This window comes from Aphelocoma coerulescens, chromosome 2 (assembly GCF_041296385.1).
Source record: "Aphelocoma coerulescens isolate FSJ_1873_10779 chromosome 2, UR_Acoe_1.0, whole genome shotgun sequence".
Taxonomy (NCBI): Eukaryota; Metazoa; Chordata; class Aves; order Passeriformes; family Corvidae; genus Aphelocoma; species Aphelocoma coerulescens.
In genome coordinates, this window is record NC_091015.1 from 7,199,923 (window position 1) to 7,226,240 (window position 26,318).

Genomic DNA, 26,318 nt, shown 5'->3' on the forward strand with positions numbered 1-26,318 from the left:
TGCCTCCACGGAAGTAATTAGGTGAATTATTGCAGCGTAGCTCTGAGTACAGTACCTGCCTGGCAGCACAGCTTTGAGTTAATATTTAAGAACTACTGCAGCACCCCCAAGTGGTGATGCTGATCTGTATTTACAGTTGGTTTTCTCCCAAATGTTTATTTCTAGGCTTATGGATAATTTCAGTGTTTTGGACTGGCCTGCTCAGGTACTGTCAGTCCCTGCAGTCCTTACTCAGGTAAAGTGCCCACTAAATACAGTTAATCACTTTGGAATCTGAACAACGGTCTTGGGGAAGTTTTCCTTGGATCGTCAAATGATTTTATGGAGGGCATAAAGAGTCCTCTGTGCTCACAGTAACTCTGGCTTTTGGCTAGAATAAGAAACCTGAGAACCCTATAGAAAGAGAAATGCATGTTGGGGTTTTTCTCCAGACTGCGCTTGCAAACATGGAACAGCTGTGGCATAAGAAACACAATTCCTTGGGGCACACACACTGACCCCAGTGACATCTATGGCAATGACTTATGAGGAATGAATGCTATTTCTTAAGGAATTTTTACTACCTTTGTGGTGTAGTTATTTTTCCACTAGCTGCCTATTTTAAACAAGCAGCTGGGCAGTGGATCAGATGAATGACCCTGGTTCGGTGCCTTGTTGCTTCCAAAATTAGCAAGTGGCACCTCCCCTGGTGTTTCATCTCCTAATTCTGCTGAGCCTTCCCAGTAACAAGAGTCATTACCCTGTAAAACAAAAGGCCATAGGGTAAAGCCTGTGCACCCTCCTGCCCCCAATACAGACCTACACGAGCTCCTCTGGTCTCATCCCTAAAACACTGACGAGAAGTTTCATCTCAGAAATTTACTGTAAGTCTTAATGGGTGTTGTCATTACTTTAAGGGCCTTAAGTGAAAACAGCTATCAAAATTCTTACTCTCTCGTCACTTAAAACAGTGTGTGCTGGACAGAGTGTACAGAGTGGTGGGAGTGGAAGTGTTCCCTCACCTCCAGAGCTGCTTTGTGCCCTGTGTGCTAATGCTGTGGGTTAGCAGAATGGCCCAGCTGCTTGTTTACCACTGCAACTTCTACCAGGTCTGGCGTATTTTCTATATCAAACTCAGAGAAGAGGTTTGACAAACACTATTAAAAAAACCCCAATTTTATTTCAGGAAGGCAGAAGGTGATCCAGACTCTTATTTATAAATTTGTGTTGATCCAAATGAATTTTCTTCAGATTAATATTAATATTTAATTTTAAATTTTTTTTTCTTTTTGCCCTCTCTCAGCTATTTGACATAGAAAATAGAAATCACTAGAATTGTAAGCTTTGTACTCCTGTCTTTTTTTTTGCCTCTCTTTTAAAAGAAGACTCATTTTAAGTGTGCCATCTCAGTTGCCATCTGTATAAGAGACTGCATTGTGTTCAGAAGAGAAGCATGTCAGTAGAGGGCAGGGTCCAACAGTAGTGAGTTTCCAAAGGGATCTGATAAAGAAATGACAACTATTTTCTAATATGAGCTATATAATAGACAAAAACTGTGTGTGATGGAGCATATTTAATTTAATGTCTGTGCTCTGATCTTAAAGGCCTGCTGTCAGCTCAGAAATCACAGGGTGAACTTTTTTATTTTATTTTATTTTCTATAGAAAAACACTACTGGTGGCAAAAAAGAGAGAGAGATTACTTTGTGAATTTGCCTTAGGCTGCTCCTAAAATAAGCAGAAAGGTGCAGTCCCACCATGGCTGCAGTACTAAGCTGGGATATGCTGGCAGCCCACACTGCAGCTGACCCACAAACCTATTTTATGATATTTTGGGGCACGTGTGGGGCTTGCAAGGTGGCAGGGCAGGCAGCTGCTGCTGCCTCTTAAACTAGGTGGTCTGGCTAAAGAATTGTCTGTGGTGGAGAGGGGACCTAAGTTCAGTATGAGAATCCCAGTCAAGGTTCAGTCAGCATAACAGGGCATCCTCAGCCCTGGATCACGAGCTCAGTGCACAGACACATCACAGATAAAGCAGTGCTCCTCTATAGCTCCCTGGAAAAAGCAGACCAAAAATGAAACTATTGCCAGTGGACTTATTTAGAAATAGGCCTCCATGAGTGTTCTGAAAGTAACACTATTTCAGGCTTAAGAGACTGGGAAATTCCAAAGATTTGAGCTCCTTTCAGGTGTTATCTCTCCTTTTCCATAGGATCATGTAATCCTAGTATTGTTTAGTTTGGAAAAGATTGTTGATACCAACTGCTCACCCACCACTTAACCGTGTCCCAAGTGCCACACCTACACATCTGTTAAATACCTTCAGGGAGTGACTCCACCACTGCCCTGGACAGCCTGGTCTGGTGCTAGACATCCCTTTCCATGAAGAAATTTTTTGTAATATCCTGTCTAAATCTTCCCTGATCAACTTGAGGCTGTTTCCTGTCATCCAGTCGCTTGGAAAAGAGACCAAATCTCCACCTGGCTACAACCTCCTCCCAGGGAGCTGTAGAAGCAATAAGGTCTCCCTTGAGCCTCCTTTCCTCCAGGATGACCACCCTCAGCTCCCTGAAATACTCCTTATAAGACCTGAACCCTGATACAAGCCAGTTTCCAACACTTTCTTGCAAATTCTTTAACACAAAAAAATCTCTGTGCGTTTCAAGATGAGGCAGATGTTTTTCGTAGGAAAATCCCAGATAATTTAAATTCCTCTGTGTCCTGTTCTACCCAAAACACAGTTTTGCCCCACTTTGGGGTGACTGTCCTACTTTCTTATGTCATCTCTGTTATCCAGCAAACGTTTCCACCTCTGACAAGTTGCTGGCTGCATTTGTCATAACGCGCCGCAAATGTCGGTACCACGTGTGCTTCATCTTCAAGGACCCGTATGTTTCTGGGTGACACAACTAGGCCATGCTCATTGCTTTTGAGGCATCATCCACTTCCAAAAATACCAAGCAACACCAATAGAAGGATATACACCTTTGAATGGGGATACTGTTTTCTCAGTAAAGTTTCACGAAAATTATCATCCCCAGAATCAGTAGCAAATTCTGTTTTACCAAGTTACTGGATAGGCAAAGACATACTTAAATTGGTGAAGAATAACTAGAATAAACAATTCTCACAGAAAAATTATAAAATTCACTCAGCCTCATGAAGCTGAAGAACGTTATAATGTGTGAAGTCATTGAGAATGTAGTGTTGAGAAGCAATTCAATGATTTAAGAACCTTAAATTCCAAATAAATGGTGATGCTGGTTCCATCTGCCCATTGCTGATAATGCTCCTGGAGGGGTGGCATCAGCCAGTGTAGCAAATGATGTTTCATCAGAAGTTACTTCCTAAAGTCATGGTGGCCTCATTTTTTCCACAATTGCATTCAGTGTTGGTGCTTTTACAAAATGCAGCTCTGCTTGTGCTGCTGTTATGTTGCAGACACTGTGAGGGACTCAACAGCTGGTTTTTGGACCCTGTTGTGAGATTTTTAGCTGCCTCATTGCTGTTTGCCTGCTTTTGTGAAGAGGAACAGGAGGATCTGAATGCTGCTGTGTTCTTGTATAACTTGGAGGAAATTAGATTATTTTTCTCTGGAAGAACAAACCTTTTGCAGAGATTTGAAATTATCAGTCGCAGTCAGACTTTCCCAGGATTGCCTTTGTCACAGTCTTATTCAGATCATGATGAAGCAGCTTGTATTTTTGCACTTGGCAGAGTCCTGAATTGCTTTTATCTGTGTGGTGAAATTATTGAACATCTCTGAAGTTAGTTTTCATACTTTCTTCAGTTCACTTGACATGCTTTTATGATTCCTTGGCACATGCAAATAAATATAGATATAGATCTATGTCTAAGTCAGGAGTGCCTAGGTGTGTGCCTGGCTTGTTTCACAAAGCACTGGCTTTATTTGTTTTCTAAAGATATTACTTAGCAAGCCAATAAGATCTCTGCCAGCTTAACTAGCAACTAGAAACAAAATGCTCCTACATTTAGGTACATGTAGTGAATACATCAAAATTCATGTGAATATCCCCATGAATTTTCCAAAGCAGGAGCTCATACTGATTTTACCATCTCTGATCTGCTTTTGATAATTCCAGTGTGTATTCCAGTACCTCATGTTGCTGAATACCTTTGCAAAGCTTAGTGCCTGTGGCATACAATGAAAGAGTGCAGTAAAATTAAAAAGAAGCACATATATTGGTGAGTTTAATCCAGGTACATCCTAAGAGGTATTTAAAATGAAAACCACTCATTGGTTGGCTTGTCTGTTGGCCCTCAGCAGCTTTGGTCATAAACTTGTGTTCAATTGGTAAAGACATAATTTATTAATCTCCTATCAGAATTCAAGTCTTGTCCTTGTGTTTCCCACCTTTTAAAAAATGAATGCACTGTTTGACAGCCATTTATAATCTTGTATATTTGTTGCTACATAATGGCAGTTGACCAGAAACATTTACAAACCTCTAAAATAACTTCCATGAGTCTCAGCCATTTCAGACTTTATGTTACTAAGACAGGTGAATTGGACAAATGGTGTAATTTGTACTTAGAAAACTGTGAGCAAGTCTGTAAGCCTTTTTCCCTAATCAATTTATGAAGGCAAATAGGCAGGAAAGAACATGCACCAGCACTAAGAGTGAAGAAGCACAAACATCGACCCACTTAAATTAGTCCCAAATCCAAAAAGGGATTATTTGCCTTTAGGTGATTTCAGGGGACTTCAGAGAGCTAATCTAGAGCTGTGCTCCATGAAGTCCCTGCTCACAGCCCACTTAGCTCCAGATGACTGGAACTCATCAGGTGCTTTTCTGTTCAGTCTGAAAACTCCCTGAAGTACACCCAGTGGCAGTTCTGTACATTCAAAACTGCCCATGAAGAGATCCCACAACAGCTCCTCACCTGTCTGTAATCCTGGTGGGAGACAGAAACTGGGGTGAGTTGTACCTACAGCCCTCAAGATTGCCTGATCCGGTATTTATCCCTGAAGAATATCCAACATGCTCTCTCACAGGCAGGGGTTTTACAAACCTCCAGCATTGCTCCTTTCTGTATCAATGCTGCAAGAGAAGAATATTTGAATATGCTGAATCCATGCCAAACTGGAGGAGGAAACATATGTCTGGCAGGGCCACAAGGAGAACAAAGGAGTGGGAGGATATTTGGTTAGCCTAAGGTAGCCTTTTTGAGATGTCCACTTGTCTAAATATACCTTTTCCCCTGCATATTCATATTTTCCTCTAGGGTTTTCTTTCAGCTGGAGGGTTCCAAAACCTAAAATTGTGTCATTACATCCTCTGAGTATTTTAATCAATCTAGGTTTTGTTTCTATTCCAAGCAACAACAACAACAAAAAAACCCTGTGAGTTTAGTGATAGCTAGTCTGAGGAGTCAGATCTGTTTAAAGAAAATCTTTGTATTATAAACAAAATACTTTAAATGAAATTATTTTGTCTTGTCTGCTCCCTTTGAATCCTGTGGCAGGCATTTGAAATTCTAACTCATTAAATTCCTTCTGTTTCTCCAAGATTCTGCATGCACAAGTTCTTTTTGGCAAGTGGAAACTCAGAATTTCTCCAAGGTATTTTGCTTCTGTGTGCTGCCAATTTTACAGTGGTGAATTTGAGAGGAATTGCCTCAGCTTCTCCCAACTTGGGCAATTAAGGATGTGCAGATGTGGCTCATGCACATAAATGGAGCAGGAACCTTATGCATCCCTTTCACATACAGAGCTGAGCATATCTCTTGTCTTGAGTCAGAGTCTGAGGTGACAGAGGGACCATTTTGCAAGATGTTTGCTTTTCTGATAGACCTGTAAAAGCCTACTTTGCCTTTCTGAAGACAAATATATCCCCTTTTCTTACTGAAAACCCCCTTGAGAGATCAGATTAATCAGGCAACCTGATTGCTGTCATGGCATATCTGACTTGAGTATCAAACACTGGCAGGTTACAAAGCAGAGAAGAATGTGCCTAGTGGAGAGCAGCTCAGCAACATCAGCCAAGCCTCACATGGGTGCCAACAGCTCGTGGCATCCAAAGAAAAATATATTTATCTGTAATGCTTGACTTCCTGGCTTCTCTTGAAGACATGGATTTGGGACCTCATCCTAACTTCTTTCAGATAAAGCTTCCAAAGACACAATGGTAATTAAGACAAGAACGACAGTCTGCAGTACAAATTTCTATTGGTATGAATGGCAGTACCAGGTACAGGGGTAGGCCAGGACCCTGATGTGGTGTGCAGCTGTACAAACACATGCAAATCAGTGTTTTCTTTTACTTAGGCTTTGCATAAGCTTTTTTAGCACCAGACTTGCACAGCCATTGCTCCCAACTCCTCTCTTCTGTGTTGGTTTCTTTGTTTTCTGCCTTTCCTCACCTCTGCACCAACTGCAAAATCATGAAAAAACCATATGGGAAAGACCTTCCTGGTCATGTGATCTATAGTTTTGCCAGTTGGCAGGATTATGCCTTACAGCACATTTTCTAACACCTCACACAGGCTATTTATAAGTGCCCTCAGCATTAGGACTTTCACCCATTTCCTTTGGAAACAGTGCTGCTCACACTGCCAGGAAGAGCCTGCTGATACTCAGCTACGTGCTCTTGATTTCATTTAATTAGGCCTAGGTGGGTATCAAGACTCTCAGTGGTTAAAATCACCTGTCTGGCTGACCACTGAGAGAACATTTGTCCACCAGGCATCGGAATTGCCCTCTGGAGCAGCAGATCTCCCTGGTTTTGAAAATGCTCCCATTGTGGGGCTCCAATTAACCTTGTACCACCCCAGCCTGGCTCCCTGCTCCCCAGGCGTGTTGGTGCTTTCCATCTCTGACAGTTTTTGGTCCATTTCTTCCCTGTCTCTTTGACCTCACTTGTCTTCATCTCCTTTTTTTCTCAGCCCTCCTGGTTACCTCACTGTGTCCCTGCCTCTTCTATATGCTTTTGATTTTTTTATTCTTGCCTCCCTCTGGGCCCATCTCTAGTCCTGAAGAGCCTTTTCTTCCAGCCTACTTTTTTCTTCCCCAAAATCTTGTATCCTGTAAAGCCACCATTGTCTGCTGTTCCCAGTACTTGAGTATCAGTGTTTTATTTTCCCCACAAAAGCTGTCATTCAACCACTTGTGGAAGATTGAATTATTATTGGGGCTCACAGAAAACTAATTTTACTAATGTTTCTCTTAGTCCAGCCTGGAAAGCTATCTTAGGGGCCTGTGAGGGTATTTTTCTGAATAGTGTGTGATTCCAGAGAAAAATATGCTTCTCTCTGTCCTAAGCTCACTCATTGTCCAATGCTGCATTTCTACATCACTTGCTCTGAGATGCTGCTGGCACAAATAATGAGCTAGGAAAGTGAACAGCTCAGCATACTAATTCCACAATAAATGTTGCCCCTCCTCAGCCCTACTGTCACTTGTCTTGACACAGTGCAGTGCTCCTCCCAGCACACCCTTGAGGTCAAAATGAGTGATCAAATGTGTCCTCAGGGACTCTTAACTGGTGCATTTGACACAGGAAAGGGATTTTCTGCTCTGGTTTGGTTGGGTTGGGTTTTTAGTGGACACCGGGCAGCAGATGTATAGAATGCATAAGCCTGGGGCCGTCAGAGATTCATGAGCTGGATGCTTTTATCTTGGCTGACCATGGTAATAGGAGTTAAGATACTGTATCTTTGTCTAGTGCCTAGACAGTTGCTATTATAAAAAACTCAGATGTTTTATATTAATAAATACAGTCATTTTAAGAGAGAATACTAACTTGGCCTTTTTGGGAGTGACAAAAAAATAACCAGGAAATTCTAGAATTCCTTTAAAAGTCCATTGGAAAATTAAAATATAATAGTTAAATAATCAAGAGTGTACTTGAACTAATTTTTTTTGTTGTTAAAAACCCCACCTAATCAGCTGCTTAATAATTATCACCACTTGAAAACTGGAAACAAGTTTAGCTCTGTCTGCAACAAACTCTGTATTATTTAGGTGGCAAGCTCATAAATTGCTTTGTCAGAACAGAAGAATGGAACATGAATAGCAATGCTTGAATTCCCTGACAGATAGAACTAATATCTAAATAAAAAATATCCAGGAGTAATATTGCTGGATTGTTTCTTTGCCAGTGTTATTCTGAGCTGATTTGTCTGAAAACAAATATTTAATGTAAAGTTTTAAAGGCAGTAGGGCTTGGGTTTGACCTGCTTTTGATTGTGTTACATTAATAGTGCTGAAATATGGGGACACTGTTTATTTATACAACGTGGGGGGGGGGAGGGAAAGTGTAATTTTTATCTGAATGCTTTAGAAATGTCAGTAAAACATACTTTGGTGCTGCAGGGAAAATGTCTTAACTAACACACTCTATTTTGATGGAAATGTCACTAGTTAGGAATCAAACCTCCCTTCAAAACTTTGGATACTGAATTAAATATACAACTAAGTGAGGCTTGAAGGCACTGTTTGTTTTGAAGTGCCTTGATTTTTATCTTGGGATAAAAGATTGCAGGGTTTGGGGTTTAGGGAAAAGGTTTAGGGAAAGGATTTTTCTTACATATAAGATAGGGTTTAAAGACAAGAACCCTACGTTTGTACTTTTGAAATATTTTGCCTCTTTACACACGTTCCAGAACGCAAATTGCTCACTTCTCAAATCTTGCCACGGGCTGGAAAGGTCTTTTGCTGCAATGCAACCCCGGTTCCTGATGTGGTGTTTGTTTAGTGGCATTTTGCAGCCATGTCTCGATGTTTCCTGTAGTTCTTTTTGGCTCCATGCTTTCCATGCCCCACTGGTGTGCACATTTTATGGCAGTATCTGATCACATAACCAGGACATTGTAGAGGACTCTGGGCTCCCAGTTGTGCACAGATGAATAGCAAATTAACCACGGACTTGCAAGTGGAGGGTAGAGGTGCCTCCTGCACTGAGCAGTGCCTCAGGAGCGCTGTGTCCCTGCCTCACAGACAGGCAGGACTCCCATAGCACATGTTTGCAGGGGACGAGCTACACCCTGAGATAACCTGTGCACAGGCAGCCTGGAGTGCTCTCCAGAAACCCTAATGAAATCATCTGGGTCCCCTATAACTCTGAAAAATCCTCCTGCTTTCAGCAATGCCATCGACAGACTCATTCTGGTGCATCTTATTGCAGGGGGTTATTTAAGATATATCTGCCTCCAGCTGCCTGCCCAGCCCTTTTAAAACAAGGTCACTCTGGCTGTAGCAGGGTGACAGAAATGTGTCTTGCACTTCCCAACTGGCGCAAATTTTCTTCCTTCACCCACTGTGATATCCAGAACATGATATTAAATTGTTTCTGCTGTCCCCAGTCTGTCATGGAGGGGAGAGCTGGAATCAGAAATGCCTTTAAATAGCTGTAATTATTTATTTTCAGGCAAATGAATCACAGCCCAAAGCTGCACGATCAGGATATTTTGGTGGATGAGGACCATTTGGCTGTTTGTTTTTCACTGAGCTTTTCAAGTATTTGACATTGCAATTTTGTATTTCCTTAATGTAATTTTTCCATGAATTGTGTACACACATATACGTACAATATACGTGTGCATGACTAGGCAAACTCAACTGTGTGAAATCTTGGTTCTTGAGAATTAAAACCACAAACAATGTATTTGGATCTGAATTGGTCCTTAGAGGTTCTTCTGGGTTTGAACTGGGCTGTGATGCTGAATGTTTTCTTTTTTCTGTACTTTCTTTGAAACTCTTTAATTCAGACATTTAATCTGGTGTTTTTTCCTGCCTAGTGGTTTCATCTTGCCTTTTCGTGGCTTTCTTTGATTATTCCTTTGTGTCCTACTTTTTCCTTAGAAGTTAAAAATGTATTATTTCTTTTAATTTTATTCTCTTGCTCCTTTTTTTTTCAGCACTAGTTGTCACCAATTCCAAATATCATAAAGCCACTCTTAATGCAGTTCAAGGTGGAATTTAGCTGAGCTATGTGCCCAGATTTTTGGTGGTCGATTTGTGTCTGAAACAGAAGTTACAAGGGGTCCAAGTGGCTTCTGGAAAGTTACCTCTGTTATGATGTGTGTCACTATGACAGAAGCCAGACCTTTGCTTCAGAGCGTTGTGTGCTCATCTTGTTTTTTAATTAAATGTCAGGATCTCAGTTGTGAAGATCAAAATGATTCCTTCTTTCAAGTTCCGTCAGGAAGGTGATAGAGCGTTTGTTTTTGTTTTCTCTCTTGATGAGATAAGTCTCCCTTTTCATCTAAATATTAAGACTTTTCATGCCTGACTTTGAAGACACAAATAAAAAGGAGTGGATGAAACTATTCAGATGCAAAGAGATTTTTGATCAGGCGGGTGTTGAAATCGTGGGGGGAGGGGGTGGGGATAGTTGCTCTTAAGAATATTGTATACATGATCTACTGAAGTGGGTTTTTTTTAAGACTGATGAAATTACATTTATCAGAGATGGTATTATATTAACAGCTAAAACTTTAAGCAAGAACTGTGTTTAGAGACACAATTTCAGTCCATAAAATCCACTAGTTAAATTATAACGAAGTTTGTGAGCTCTTCAGCAGTAAGTCTCTCAGCGGGAACGGGCAAACATTGGTTTATGCTCTGTGTGTTGTAATCCCAATATCTCTGTTAAATTTAGAGGTCAAAGGGGAGGTTTTTGGAGCGCAAAAGAGGGGACGGCAACTCTGCCACTTTCCTTTAAACCCAAGCATCTGTTGCTATGGAAACCCCTGTGCCTGATGCTGGAGCAACAGGAACTGTCACCCTCTGTCCCGAGCAGCCGTGCTGGGCTGGCGGGGCTGTACCCCGCCGGCAGCTCCGCGGTGCCGGCCCGAGCAGTGCCCGGTGTTCCCGCCCGGAGCGCGGAGCGGCGCCCGCGGTTCCCGGGCCGGGGGAAGGGGCCCGGCGGCCCCGAGCAAAAGCCGTAGCGGGAGGTTCCCGGCGCGGCCCCGGCCCCGGATCCGACCCCGACCGCGACCCCGACCCCAGCCCCGGCCCAGCACGCGCAGCCCGGCCCCGGCTCCGTCCCCGGCTCCGGGACCGCGGTTGTTTATCCCCGGCCGGAGCCGCCGGGAGCCGCTTTGGGCGGATTTCCACTGAGGGGCGCTGAAGCACGTTTTAATGCAGCAAAATGAATTAATACAAAAATAGTAAGAGACACGATTTACCGGATTATTTTAAAAAGCGACGACAACAACCACCTCCAAAAAACCCGCAACCCCCCCCCTCTCCCCGGCCGTGGGGAGATGGGGGAAGGAGGAGGACGGGCGGAGGGGACGGGGACCGGGCAGTGCCCTCTTGCCGGGCTAACCCGTGCCCGCTGGGGCAGGGCAGGGCAGAGGAGAGGCTTCGCCCTCCCCCCTCTCGCCCCGTCCTCGGGGCCGAGCCACTCCGCGCACGGCGGCCTCCCAGAGCCCCTCCGGCTGCCGGTCCCGCCTCCCCACCTCACCTTCCCCCTCCCCACCTCTTTTTCTCCCTCTCGACTGGCGATCAGGTGTCTGTTGCCCTTTTTTTTTTTTTTTTTTTTTTTTTTGAGTTGTTTCCCCGGGAAAAAAAAAAATAGGCAGGAAAAAAACCCAGAAGGTACCGAAAAGGAGATGATTGTAGAAGAACCCTCCTTCCCAGGAAGAGCAACGTGCTTTGAATGAGGCTTCCCAGCCTCTTCCACTCCATCTCACACACTCTGTCACTCTGCCTCTCGCTTGTGCACACTGTTGGTATGCGACCTCGGAGGCGACTGCTCCGCCACCTCTGCCTGGGGAGCCGCTGACAGCCAGCGATTGAGCCAGCCCCCCTTCCTTTTTTTTTTTTTTTTTTTTTTCCCTGCTTTTGCAAACACACACGCACACCCCCAAAGCACATTTAATGCTGATCCACTCAGGCGCCATTATCGGGGGTACGTCTTCGTGGAGTGTTTTGGTTCCTTTTTTTTCTCTTCTGTTTTTTTTTTCCTTCCCAGCACCGGATGGTGCAGCATTCCCGGGGCCTGTGGTGTTACAGCTCGATTGCGTTTTATTATTTATTTATCGTTCTTCTTCCTCTCATCACTCCCCCGTCTCTGCTCTCTTGATCCCCCCCGTTTCTCTCCGGGTGCCGGTGCCGAGGACCGCGTAGCAGGATCCCTCGCTCTCCCTTCCACTGATGTGGGACTGATCCTCACCCGCGTGTAGCATGCTGTAGCCAAAAGGAAGAGAGGAGGGGAAGAAAAAAAGAAGCGGCTCTCTTTCCCTCCCTCTCCCTCGTTTCCCGCGGATTGACTTCATGGCTTCACTGTACCAGCGGTTCAGCGGGAAGATCAACACCTCCCGCTCGTTCCCGGTTCCCCCCGAGGCGAGTCACCTCCTGGGCGGCCAGAGCAGCGAGGAGGACGGCGCTGCCGGCAAGACCCCGCGTCCATTGCAACAGGAAGGCAGCCGGCCCCGCTTCCAGTACCAGTCGCGAAGTGACTGCGAGGAGGAGGATGTAAGCGCCGGTGTCGTTCGCGTGCGGTTGGGTTGGGTTTTGGGTGCCCCCCCCTCCCCGCCCCCTGTCCTGCGGGATGGCTGTGTGCCCCTCTAGGCTGGCAGCAATTTCTTGCGGTTTGTCCGCTCTTCCAGGCGGGTCTTTGAGCTCCTCTTCTTCCCCTGAAGTGCCGGGAATAGTACGGGACGGAGCCCGCTGGGAGTCGAGCTGATCCAGGACCCGCCCGCCCCCGCGCTGTCCCCGCAGCTCTCCCTGTTACCGGGCTCCTTGCGCGGCTCTCCGCTCCTGTGGAACGGGGCTGGGGGGCTCGGGGTCAGCACGTTAGGGAACGCCAAGTGCCAGCTCCGTCCGTCTTCCCACAAGCTACGCGACAAGGCTCCCCATCCCCCTTTTTAAAATTTTTAATTTTTTTTATTATTATTATTCTGTGTTTTACCTCTTAACACTCTCCTGGGGCAGAAGTCTTCGCCTTGTCCGTCCCTCCTCGCTTTCCTGTCAGCCTCCCCCTAACCTGGCAGCAGGGAAACTTTTTAACCACTGAGCAGCCGTTTCTGGGTCTCTCTCTCGCCCCCTCCCCCTGCCCCCGGGAGAGCCCCCGCGGGGAAGCCGCAAACTTCGGCCGCGCACCTTCGGCTCCCGCGCTGCTTCCGAGAGCAGCGACTTCAAAGGGTGCATCTGCATATCGCCTTAGTAACGAGTGACTAATCCAGGCCGCTGGCTGCCTGCTGTGTCCGATGGAGTTAAACTAGTCTGGGTCGACTGCCCCTAGTTCTTTTGGGGTGGCGAGGAGGGGGCCAGGGGATTTGGAAAGCAGAAAGACTAAGAGAAAAAGGGCCAGTGTTAGATCAAAACATGTGGCTCCCCATCGCTGGCTGGTGTTAGGTTTGCAGAGGGATTTGAGTGTGTTTTGCCTCTGTGGAAGCACACACAAGGGGAAGCAAATGGCTGCAGTTGGGAATAATGTTTGTGTCTGTTAAAAATACTTGCCCGAGTGGGACGCGTTAGCTTTGCAGTAGGGTTTAGCTTTGGCTCTGGGAGCCTTCCCAAGCAAGGCACAACTTCAAGCCACAACAGCAGGGCTGCTTCACTCAGAGGATAGTTGTACATGCAGGGAAATGTCCTCGGATTATCTTTTAAGTCCCTGTCCATATTTATAAAGACTTTTGTGGTCCATAGAGCAAGCGCTGACTTCTGTCAAGCGATGGGGCCAATCGACCTAAACCTCTCCCTGAGGTGAGAGAATGATGACAGCCCCGGGGGACAGCAGTGACAGGGACCTGAATTGACTCTTCCCTGTGACCCGCTCACCGGCAAAGATCTTGGCACTGCTGCTCCTTGGCCCTGGCCAGCTGCAGGAAGGGACCGGGCCCCTTTCCCGGGCGTCCGCACCCACTCGTGACCCTCTCCCGGTGTGGCTGGGGACACGGGGCCCTTCCCGGCGGTGTGCTGGGCTCTAGGTGTCGCTGCGAGCCAGCGGAGTGCCACCTCCAGGGCTGGGCTCAGGCACATTTTCCTCAATTGTTTTAATTTCGCTTTCCTGGATTTGGAGACAGCAGATGTCTGGAGCCGCTTCTCTGGTCACCAGAAGCGCTGAGTCCGGAAGCCAAGGAAAGCCTGCAGTTTAGCTTGTGCAAGTGATTTGTGCAGAGAGTGTCCAAAATAATATTAATAAGAATATTCTTTAACTTCTAAAACGAGAGGTTTTTTTCCTTCTTTTTTCTTTTTTTCTTTTCTCTTCCCCCCTCAGAGGGGTGTGGGTGGAGAGTACTGCTGGGCACTGCTGTCTGTGCCTGCCTAGGTGTCTTCTGCAAGGAAGTGCAAAAAGTGTGGCCAGAAACAGGGACTTGGGGTGACTCCTAAACTCACACAGACACTTTGTGTGAATTGTTTTTAAAGGGGGCAAAGTGTCTGAGAAAGTCCCCAGGACTAGGTCGGCAGCTCACAGGTGCTCCCGTCCAGCAGACTGGGCAACCTGAGCTGGTGGTCTCCGGCAGAGGGTCGTTCAGGTCGGGAGGATGAAGTCATGACGAACCAGTGGAAATGGTCTTCAACTTGGGTGTTCCGGGAGCGGCAGTTCGGCCCGCGGGGACAGGCGCCGGCAGGAGGGGCAGGGCGGCCGGAGGTGTCCGCGGTGCTGAACCGGAGCGCAGTGGGGCAGGGGAGCGGGGTACGGAGCTGTCCGCGGTGCCGAACCGCCCTGTCCTGGGACATGGGGAGCGGGGTACGGAGCTGTCCGCGGTGCCGAACCCCTCCTGTCCCGGGACACGGGGAGCGGGGTACGGAGCTGTCCGCGGTGCCGAACCGCCCTGTCCCGGGACAGGGGGAGCGGGGTACGGAGCTGTCCGCGGTGCCGAACCCCTCCTGTCCTGGGACACGGGGAGCGGGGTACGGAGCTGTCCGCGGTGCCGAACCGCCCTGTCCCGGGACACGGGGAGCGGGGTACGGAGCTGTCCGCGGTGCCGAACCGCCCTGTCCCGGGACACGGGGAGCGGGGTACGGAGCTGTCCGCGGTGCCGAACCCCTCCTGTCCTGGGACACGGGGAGCGGGGTACGGAGCTGTCCGCGGTGCCGAACCCCTCCTGTCCTGGGTCGGGGGAGCTGTCCGCCGTGCCGAACCCCTCCTGTCCCGGGACAGGGGGAGCTGTCCGCGGTGCCGAACCCCTCCTGTCCCGGTACAGGGGGAGCTGTCCGCGGTGCCGAACCCCTCCTGTCCCGGGACACGGGGAGCGGGGTACGGAGCTGTCCGTGGCGCCGAACCCCCCTGACCCGAGTCAGGAGGAGAGGTCCACTGTGCCGAAGCCCTCCTGTCCCGGGACACGGGGAGCTGTCCGCGGTGCCGAACCCCTCCTGTCCCCGAGAAGAGGAGCTGTTTGTTCTGCCAAACCCTCCCGGAGTGGTGCCGAGGCGAGCTGGCAGTGACCTCTTGCCATCATCCCTGGCGAGATCGGCAGAGACAGAGGCCTCCTTACCCATCCCCCGTGGCAGCAGTCAGGCTCACTCAGGATGAGCAAATGCAGCCCTGGGCATGAGACCCCCGAGGGAAAGGGAAAAGTGAGGCAGAGGGCTGGCAAAGACCAAGGAATAAGTACAAGGAGAGTGGTCTGTGTTGTGCAGGGTGTCAGGAGTACGTGCTATTGCTCATCATGGGGGAGGGCTTAAGGAGACAGCATTGGAAACTCTTTTCGAAGATCAGACTTCTGTTCTCTGTTTTGTACAAGCGGGGCAGTCACACTGTCTTTTGTCTTTCGACATCAAACCCCAGAACTTAAACATATAGAAACAAAGGGCTTTTTCCCTTTCCATAATTGGAAATATCAAAACAAACGTGAGAATGAGGCTGTTCTGTTCCTAACTTTGTCATGTGATTAATAAAAGGGAGAGAACTGAGTGTATTTTATGGGTTGCTGCTGCTGATTTTTCCTATTGAAATATGTGTGCTGCATTCAGCGCTGTATTTTTAAGCACCAGCACAGACTTCAATGCAGAAAAAAACAGAGGGAAAGGCAGGATCTTGCCTTTGAAGGTCACAGTATTGTAAGTAAGCATTCTGTCCACTGGAAGTACTACTGGTGGAAAAATACTATGTGAAATCTATACAGAGTTAAAGAGGAGGCAGTAAGTCCCTAATAAAATTCAAACCAAAACCAATAATGATTTTATATGACAACTGCTGACTTACAGACGCCATTGAAACACACCTGAGAACATTATTTTTGTAACGTAAAAGTATAGCAAAGTAGAGGTTGCAACATTCTTTAGAATTTTAAATAGTTTGTACTATGTTTCAACTCATGGCAGTTCTATCAGAAAAATAATATATAGTAGACCTAACTACTGAACAAAACCTGGATTGAATCATGCAAATTTTTCATGTTAATTTCTAGTCTGATGAGACAATCATGTTATTTGTGGGAGGAGTAATAAGGAAACTAGGTTCTGTATAAATGATGCCAGAAAAGCACTTCCTAGTTGCCTCCGTGGCATTATTGATATTAAAGTTAATTATTGGAACAGCTCTAAACAAAATTCTGATGACATATTTAACTTGTTGTAAGATTAGCTTTTCACTACATTTATTTAGATGAAGAGACATCTGTGAGAACTCTTCATTCAATTTAGTGTGGTGGTATAACAGGTTATGAAAAAATTTTTAACATAATTTTCTTTTTTTAGATTGATGAGATTACCTTTTAGATGGTAATTTTGATTGGCTTACCTTTTAGACTGATGAGATAAATGCTGTGCATATTGTACAGTGGAAGGGATTTTCTCTTACACGTTGACTTGGGAACTTTTCTCCATAAGATAGAGCTTCTTCATCTTTTCAAGGCTTCTTTCTTGGCATCACAGTGATTAATGAGTTTAATTTTTGCAGGCAACTGCCAGGAGGTGCTGAGTAAGATGTATCATGCTGATTGTGTGTAATGCCGCTCCTTTTAATTACTGGGATGATAACAATGCATTAATCAGGTGCATAAAAAATTCAACACTGTTTTGTAATGTGGAATATTGATCCATTTTATAAGGCACTGATTGTAAAACAATGATCACGGAAGTCTTTTTTAAAGTGAATTTTGTATGATAAGTTATCTGTTAAAGATATTGAATCCTCCAGTGAAACATCGTAACACTTTTTTATATAAAAAGCCACATGCTGCATTCTTACAGGTTCATTACTTAGCCAAAACTCTCTTTGGCTTTGGTAGGAGACTTAAGCATATTAAAAAAAGCCAGTCCCAAGTACAAAAGCTTGCATTCCTATGAATAATCTTTCAATAACTGAATTCTGAATATTTCTTTCTTTCCTGCATTTGTGTAAAACTACATTTGGCCATATATTATACTTTACTAGTTCTGCAATTGATTTAGATTGCAGAAGACTGATTTACCTTTTGAGAAGTTTTTCGTTCAGATATAAATGGAGATCATTTTGAGATGCCTCAGTGAAACTGTGTTTTGTGCTTCAATAAATTAAGGATTTAGTAAATCAAATATTCTTTGTTAACAGAGTGAGTCTGAGCAAGTGAGAATCAAAACTATCAGTGTAAAAAAAAAGGTAATTTGATATGTTAGACTTGCTGTTGCATGTAATTGAAAGTGTTAATTTTCAGTTCATTATTTGTGTAATGGGAAGAGATATTGCCTCCTAGAAATGTGTGTCAAGGACAGTGTTTCAGAAAGTTTGAGGCCTGAGCTGCTGGCAACAGGCATTTCAAAAGTGGGATGTTTTTCTCCTAAAGAGAAGAGTGAATTGATTGTACAGAGGGGTTTGTAGGACTGCAGAAATCCCAGCTTTGTCGTAAGATGTAATAATTTGAATTGTAACCAGAAGTCTATCTGTAGATCTGGACCACTGTGTATATGGGCAGAAACTACTGTTTAAGTCTGTAAGAATCTCTTGTTCTGCCTCTTCTTCATGAGTTTTAGGATGCTGAACTCAATTATCCTCCAGCCATTAAGATGCAGAGAGCTGGAATGGTTATTTCAGTGCAAATAGTTAGGCCCCACTGACATCCTGTAACTCACCTTTTGAAATGAATAAAAATTGCAGCTTACTTCCTTCAAAAGGAATAGTTATAAACCTTATTAAAATCATGGGTTATATTTGCACAGAAGCCCATCACATATTTTGTGATTACTGAATACTGGACACTCTGATCTGCAGGTGATCCACTTTTCATACTTTGTTTTATGGCTATATCTGTCACTAAACCAACTTACGATTTTCGCTGCCAGTTTAAAAGCAGCCTCTGTTTCTGCAGTCTTCCCTAGCCATGGTGATGATGCACACACTAAAAAATCTGCCAGAGAAAATGTATTTTTAAGTATTCAGGAATAACTGTGTGAAGAGGCTGAATCATCTCTCTGATAGTAGTGAACTGTGCCATAGGTTGGGATACTTCACACAGAGTACTCGGCTCACGTTATTTCTCTCTCTGAGCTGGGAGCTCAAGTGCAGAAACCAGAGACTGAGCCCAGGGTTGGAGCAGCTCAAGTTGGTTTCCAAGGGGCTTTTAAAGACATAGGAACTGGGAAAAAACATCTGTGAGTATGTGCTCTTCTCCACCCATTTGTATATTTTTGTTTCAGGAAAGGCCAGACTGAAGGCAGTCCTCAGGGTGTGTATAACAGCTTGGAAAATGCTCTTTGGGACTCAGAAGATTTTTGTCCCTTGAAATAAAAAGCTTTACATTACTTCGGGCTAATATATTTATGCTTGTGTTGGTGCAGTAAATTCTCCCGTTGTAGCTCGTTAACTGCAGGTTGATTTTTCCGGGATTTTTGTCTGATGTGCTGGATGGTTCCCAGCACGCTGCCGCGAGGTACGAGCGTTTTCATCCCGTGACCAAGGGGTGGCAGCGTGTCGTGATCACACCGTTCCTATGGAGTGCTTGGCTTTCTCCTGCTTTTATAGGGAAGCACCAACCACCCACTTGTTTACGTACTCACACCTACACGTGGGGGTTCTTCAATTCCTTACTGCTTTCTCTAGGTCTGTTGGAACTGATGGCAGTTCTGTAACTCTCTTTTTCACCTCCAGGGAGAAATATTTGTTTTGACAGCTCAGACAAAATGATTCAGCAATAGTTTAAAGTGGCCCCTTATTCAGACATGGAGGAAGGAGGAAAGAAACAAATCTTCCTTCTAAGGGAATGTTTTTCTCCTTTCTCCGAAAGGAAAGCAAAAAACACACCAGTATTTTCCCAAAAGCCTTTTTCACTCACAGTGGGTTGTGATACACTGTATCTTTTCAAAAGCAATAATAATAATTTAGGTTTGTAGTTTCAAGGTATTTCAAAAGATTTGTGGTCAAATACAAAAATACATACTGGAATCTATTTCTTAGTTAGATGCACAAATACTTATTTTGGATCAGTTTTTTAACAGATGCATTCACCTTTGAAAACGTTTTGTGTATTCATTAAACTGTGGGTGTTTGGTACTGGTAGGATTCAGTGTGGGTGAGTTAACTGAGTTAAAGCATATTTTGAGTGTGTGCATTCATCTGTAGGAATAGATCACTGGGCCATAATCTTTACTGCCAGTATATAACTATAAAAGAAAGTCAGAATGAGCATTGGGCTCATGGATATTTCACAGCACAGAGCAGTGCAGAAGGGAACAGAGGGAGAGTGTGCTAGTACAGTCCAGTAAAGTGTTCTGAAGGGGGAATGGGCACTGGTTTCTCTGTAGTGGAAAGACAAGTCCTTCACAACCTTTCCACCTATGAGCATTTGGGAACCTAAATTTTCCACATGAAAACCAGAGTTTTAATTACATCTTATTTTTTTAAGCACTTTAATTTAGAGACATTTCATAGTTTATTTTGTTAAAAATAGCATTTGAAAGTCTTCCCAAATATTACAGCAAAGATCAATGCTGTTTTTAACCCTCAGGAAACTTGCAATGTGGAGTCAGGGGGAGAGGTAGAGAGGGGCCTGGTACTCACCCATTCACTCAGGAAGCATTTGAGTTTACACAGAGGTACTGAAGTGTGTGAGGTAATCTGAAAAATGCCGATACTGTGACTCTCTGCTGATGAAAACTGAATATGGTTTTTAATTATTTATCCCTCACATAGTGTAAATTATTTCACTCTAAACAAGGTGCTTGTTAGTAGAGCTCAGCTATTATATAGATTCTTCCACAAGCTGCAGTCTCTGTGCCTTTTCAAACTGCACTTATTATTATCTTCACTTTGCTGATGGAGAGTTGGAGTCTGAGGTGACACATGGGCAGTTCATATCAGCAGTGATGGTCTGCTGTGGCTCAGCCTTGTGAGCTATTGCAATTTCTGGTTCTGGGCCCCAGGGGCTTTAAGACTAAAAATTGTCCCAGTTATCATCAAGGATATTCTTACAGGTGTAAAACTAATTGTGAAGTCTGGCACATTTGAATCTTTGCTGTATCTAGCACTCATTTCTGACAGTTTTGCTGTGGCATTTCAAATGTCTGATGCTTCCTTCTAGCTCTTCAAGGCTTTGGAGTTTGCTTTGAGCAAAAGGAGATTTAAAGCATCCAAAAGGAAGGACAGGAGTACCTTAATGCTTTCATTATAATATTTCAGGGAGGGGGAGGTTTGGGGCTTTTTATATTTCTTTTCTGTATTTGTCAATAGCATCTGCTCCAGCATTTCAAGCAGATTTCAATCTAGGCAGACCTCAAAAGCAAATGCAAAATTCTCCCCAGGCTTTCTCTTTTGGATGTACAGAGCTACATGAAATGGAAATGCAGCAGTGGGAAATTCCTGGTAACCTCAGCTCCAGTTATACCCCAGTCATTAATTTTAAAGTGTTTATGACAAAAGTATGTACGTGTTCCTTATTTTCCATTAAAATAAGCTCTATAAAAGAACATAGCTGTGGTATTTTGGTCAGAGGAGAAATGAAACCCATGCAGACTGAACAATTACAGATGTTGCTGCAGTCTCCAAGCCCTAGATCTGAAGACACTTGGTGAGCAGAACCTGCAGGAGGTGTACACAGGATCCCTGTGCCTGCTGCTTTCCTCCTGTTCTGGCAGAGGCAGAGGGAGAAGTCCAGCAACTGGGCAGCAGCAGGAGGTTTGTTGCTGCCTGTTGTCCCTTCTCAAGGGTATAAGCAGTGGTTTGCAGAGCCCAGTCTGTACAGTTTGTGTCTGTGAAGATGAATTCAAGTGTCCTGCAGTGCCTCTGGCTAAGGGGGACTAAAAAAGACTTTTATTTATAAGGTCAGCCTTTGGCAAAGGAAAAAGTGTGACCTGCTAACAGTATCAAAACAGACATTTATGCTTGTATCAGGGTTACAGAAAAGGAATCTGGTGGCAGCTGCTGCTGCTGGCTGGATAGGGTGGTATGGGAGGTGGCTCTGGGCTGGATGGCTCTTCCCATTTGCTCCCAAGACTTCTGAATCCCTTATATGCCATAGAGGCAGCAAGCACAGCTCATCTCTTCCTCTCTCCCATCCCTCAGCCCTACCTCATAGGAGAAGAATTCCATGGTTTTTTGCACTGCTGGGAAGTCATGAGTCAGTTCTTCCTCCCCATCTAACAGGTGGCTGCTGGCAACCTTATCTCTCTGTGCCCTGGTGCCTAAGGATGGATATCCCAGCAAAACCCCAGATGGCTCCACTCCAGCCACTTTCCAGTGATATTCCCTCTGGCATTGCTCCTGCCTGTGTCCATGCTCTCCTCTCAGGATAGGCAGGTTGGGTTATCTTGTGTTTCAGAGGAGCACAAGGAGACTTGAGCAGAGAGCAAAGAGGATGTTGGGATCTGCTTTAAATAGTGTTTGACCTCTTGCATAAGAGACTGATTGTCCCAAGATAAGTTTATTGCATACAGAGCTCTGAGAGTTGCACAGATTGCTAGTGAGATTGTTTCATGTGACTGTAGAATCCTATCTTTGTTTGTAATTTATTGCTAAATCTTTCCTCATGTTTCTGTATAACCTGTACTAAATATGATTTGGTTTTGATTTTGTTTTTCTATTTCTATTTCATCCAGGTGCTAGAAAAGAAAAGCAATATTTAAAAGACCGAATTTCTATTACTTTGTGCTTAGGGAAGCTGTAGAAATCAACAACTATGTTGCTATAGGCACATAAATGCTTTACAGTGAACCAAAGATTTCCACTTTTACTACTCTTACTTCTAGGCATATTGAATCTAAGCACTTTATTGACACCGTTCCTCTACCTGCTCTATATTAACTCCTTCTTTTTCATTTTTTTCTTTTCTTTTCTTTTTTTTTTTTTTAATTTTTATTTGGGTGTAATCCCAGATACAAGAGGAGACACATGGAGAAAACACTAAAGGTATTATAGTTCTTCACAATGGTGTCTCTGATAAAGTGGGTGCTGTTGAAGCAGCTTCTTTGTTCTGTTATGAACTGCAGCACAAACACTTGTCAGAACACATACAGTGAGTCATTGCAAACAAGAGTAATTAATTAAAACTGACAGAGCCAAGGTTTAGGATCACAGTAACCCCATCTATTGAACTTGTCTTGTTTGTACTCCCTGTGTTTGAGTGCGGTGTGATTGCAAGAGGCTTCTTCAAGGAGTGGGTGACTGATTTCTGGGCACATTCATACACCTTCTGTTTGAGGAGGCATGGATCAGTGGTAGAGCATTGGAATAACTATTAGGGAAGTCTTGCAGCTCCTGGGTCTGCCACTGACCTGCTGCATGACCTTCAGCCAGTTGTTTACCCCTGGGAGGCATGACCTGCATCTGTTGGGCACCATAAAGGAATCAGGGCTGTGACTTTGTTGCTTCGCTGTGGTGGTGCAGAATTAAATAATTTTTGCTTTTGGCCTAAAGCTTCAGGCTAAAAAGAACCCATAGATAGAAACATGAGATTATTAACAATTAGTAGTGCAGTCATTAATTCTGACAGTGGCAACATTTGTGGGAGCATTGCTAATAACCAAAACAGGCCCTTGTTTATGGTGGGCTAAAGGTCTCCTTCATTACAATGTTTCACTGGCAGTGCCAGGAACGGATAATCACTATAATGTACATTTTTTCTTTTAGCTAAGAAAAGCTAATAAGCATCTGTAGTTTTGAAAATGTCAGATTGAGCCAAAGTGCATGCAATTAGATAAGGATAATGTAGCAGATAATAAGAAGATACATGATACTGGATGAGCAGTTATCAGACTGTTGTGCTTTGGCTGCTGGAGTGCTACGTGCTGTGGAAAAGGAAGCGGTGGTTGGTTGAGGGGAAACATGCCAAGAGTTGTCACAAATGGAAACGGGAGCTAATGTGGTAAAGTGACAAGGTTGGTCCTGGGGGAGTGTAAATATGGATGTCAGGCTTTTGATAGATGGAAGGGTTGTCTGGGTTAAAAGTCATGTACTTGGGAGGTGGGAAAGGCCACTGAGGAAAAAAAAAAGGAAGCAAATATGGAAAGGAAGATGGGCAGAATGGAATAATTTGTTGTTGCTGTCTCTCATGTTTCTTTTTTCCTTTTTTCAAAGACTCTCTGCCTTGTGTGTGTGTGGTGTCTGGGCTGTTCTAGCAGCTTTAGTGTGCTAAAACCTTTCTGAGACAACTTTGCCCAAAAGGAGACACAGACATGATGCACTCATTAAGTGTGAATTTTCAATCAGTGTCCTCCGTTTGCCTCTGGGGGAAAGAATGAGGCAGACTCTGGGAGCAAGGTTAAAAACAAGAGGATGAAAAACAGACAAGGGACAACAAAGGAAAAGAAGAAAGAGGAAAGCCATGAGGCACAGAACTGGATGCCAACTCTGATACTGGAAGAGAAGAAATTTTGCTTCTAAAATTTTTTTGTTTTAGGGCAAAATATTTCTTGTGGCTGAGACAGAACATTCCATATTTTCCCTTTCTTCCTACTTAGCCTAATCTAGAAGTTAGCTCTCGACAGAAGGGCAGGTTCTTTGTGATCTGAGAGAATAGGGATTTTTTGTCTGATGTTTTTTCCTGAAATGTCTCTTCTACTCTTATTCCACCTCTCATGAAGCATTCTGATGCCTCCAGAGAGAAGAGATTAGAAGCCATTTCTGCTGTATTTTGGTTCTATAATAACTTTTACCATTTTTTCTTTTTAGAATTCTCCAATTTAATACCTTTATAAAATACCTGACAGAAAATCTGTATAGTTCTCATCCTCTCCTCTTCTGTAATGTCTTTAAGACCTTTAAGAAGATATTCTATAAATACTTAACTTGTGACTAGCTATGTAGCTACACGTTCAGTCTTAGGAAAAAAAATATTATTATCCTTATGATATGTTTGAATTTTAAATAACAAATTCAAGGTATGTTTTGTCAGAAAAAAATGTCCCTTTAAATTGCAGTTCACACCAGAATATATCCTTTTCTTTTGTGTACTTTCAGCCTTGATTACCTGTGTTTGTATTACAGGGTTGTATAGAAGGCTGTGTTTGATGTTTGGAGAGGTCTCTAAGAGAATCATAGAATCACAGAATTGTTTGGGTTGGAAGGGATCTTAAAAATCATCTTTCCCATGGGCAGGGGCACCTTCACTGTCTGTGACAGTTTAAACTCGGGGGGGGGGGGGTTGAAATTCTCTTCCCATGAATGTTCAGAGGAGGTAACATCACATTCACAGGATGTAAATCCAGAGCACATATGAACATGGCCACAATGGTTATTTTTGTTGTTGTTTTCTGTTTTATTTTTACAATTCAGTCAATAGCAAGTTAAATGCTTCTCAGTAAGTTGTTCTTCTCCAGGCATTGGGCAAAGTTCATCTTAGAGGAGAGGGAAAGGAGAGGAAATCCACGGTCTTGTCTCATGTTGGGTCGTGAGTGAACACTTTCTTTCTCTCACAGACACACGTTTCTCTCATAACAACTGCACAGCTCTGTAGTGGCTCTCTCCTTTTTGGGTGAGCTAGAAAGAAGTGCCTCATGGCACTGGGCAGAGAAGGTGAAGATCAAGAGCAAGGTTAAAGCCAGTTTAATCACACTCTGTAAATCTGCATGTGAAATCCCTCAAATTGTAACCATGTTCCTTCACTGCCTCTCCCTGTCTGTGCTAAGCTTGAGCTCTTCTAGAAATTCGCTTTTGGTAGATAGCACATGGCCAGTGAGCTGGAAGGATGTGTGAGAATGCCACAGTCAGCTTTTTAACTGTGCAGCTTAGTGTAAAATGTAGGGAGCAGCAGTGTGAATCGGAGGATTGAATTTGCCCTAAAAGTTCCACAAAAGCCTCCTCTTTTGCTGAAGACAGATTGTGCCAGTCCAACCTGAAAAACTGTAATTTAATTTGAAAGCACCGTTTTGCATTCCTTTCACCTGATCTCGATTGGTGACAAGCCATAAAATTTCTCTGTGGTCTGCTGGAGTTTAATAGATGAGAATCCCCTCACTTCATAAAATGATTAAAAGCACTCCAAATGTATACTATTAGCAAGACTTCTGTGAGACAACTCAATCAGCAGGCTTCAGGGCCCTTTGAGAAAGGTTTTGTGAGCATTGCTTGAAAGGCAGGTTGCTGAGATAGGTAATAATTGAGGGAAAGATTAATAAACTGCAAGACAAAGTAACTTAGAGAAAAAATGATAAAAGATGTGTGTAACAGAGGTTTTTCCTGTTTGCCACAATGCTGAGAAGATGAATTGTACAAGGATCAATGTCTCTAGCAGGGATAAGTGATAACTGTGGGGCTCATTTTGGCAGCAGCCCTCTCCTGTGTTTTTCTTTAACCAGCACATTGGACAGCACTGAAAAGCAGAAAGAAGCGGTTTGGTTTTGTGTGTACTGCCTGTATCTCATCTAGAAAACTCATCTTCCTCCAGCATGTTGGATCATAAACCAAAAACTGAATCCACTTTCATCAAATGTTTGTAAGTAATGAACCATTTCAGGACCGTTCTGTTCTGCTCAGGGCATTTCTACAAACAGAAGAAGGATGATTTATTGACTGATTGTAAAATACATGTTGGGCATTAGGGACTGCCTTTCCTCTCTCCCTCTCCCTCCTTTCATACAGGCGGGCTGTGACTTTCCAAACAAACAATAAAATGTGACTGTTTTATTTTCCTATTCCATTTGTTTTCGTGAATGCCAAGCAAAGGCTAGTTAAGTGGTAACTGGGCAACCAGATATTTGGAAACTGAGCCTCTTAACATCAGTTTTGATGCCCCAAATTTCTAAGATTGAAGAAATCTGGTGGCTGCTTTTAATCAAATGGGTTGAGAGTTTGTCTATTGGCATCACTGAACTTTCTGATGAAAACTTAGAATATATCTCATAGTTAGTCTTCTCTTTTCTTCCTCTGGAGCTCAGAGCAGTCCAGCAAGGTACAGCACCAAAATATGTTCTTTACATCACAGTGACATAACCTTCAGAGTTTCCAAATGTAAATTTGTGTACTTACTAAAAGGCAAAGAGGCTTTTTGTACTTAATAGGTCTTATCTCTTAT

General features: G+C 44.1%; 1 protein-coding gene across 2 annotated transcripts in view; it reads left to right on the forward strand.

Annotated features, from left to right (window-relative positions):
* DPP6 (dipeptidyl peptidase like 6) overlaps nucleotides 1-26,318 on the forward strand; it is a 543,541-nt gene that overhangs the window by 128,703 nt on the left and 388,520 nt on the right. Inside the window, exon 1 of one of the 2 annotated variants that reach the window (XM_069006388.1) lies at nucleotides 12,223-12,423. The exons of the other annotated variant lie outside the window; for it this stretch is intronic. Coding sequence (XP_068862489.1) covers nucleotides 12,223-12,423 — 201 coding nt within the window. Of the gene's footprint in view, nucleotides 1-12,222; nucleotides 12,424-26,318 lie in introns of those variants that run through there. 2 annotated transcript variants of the gene reach the window in all.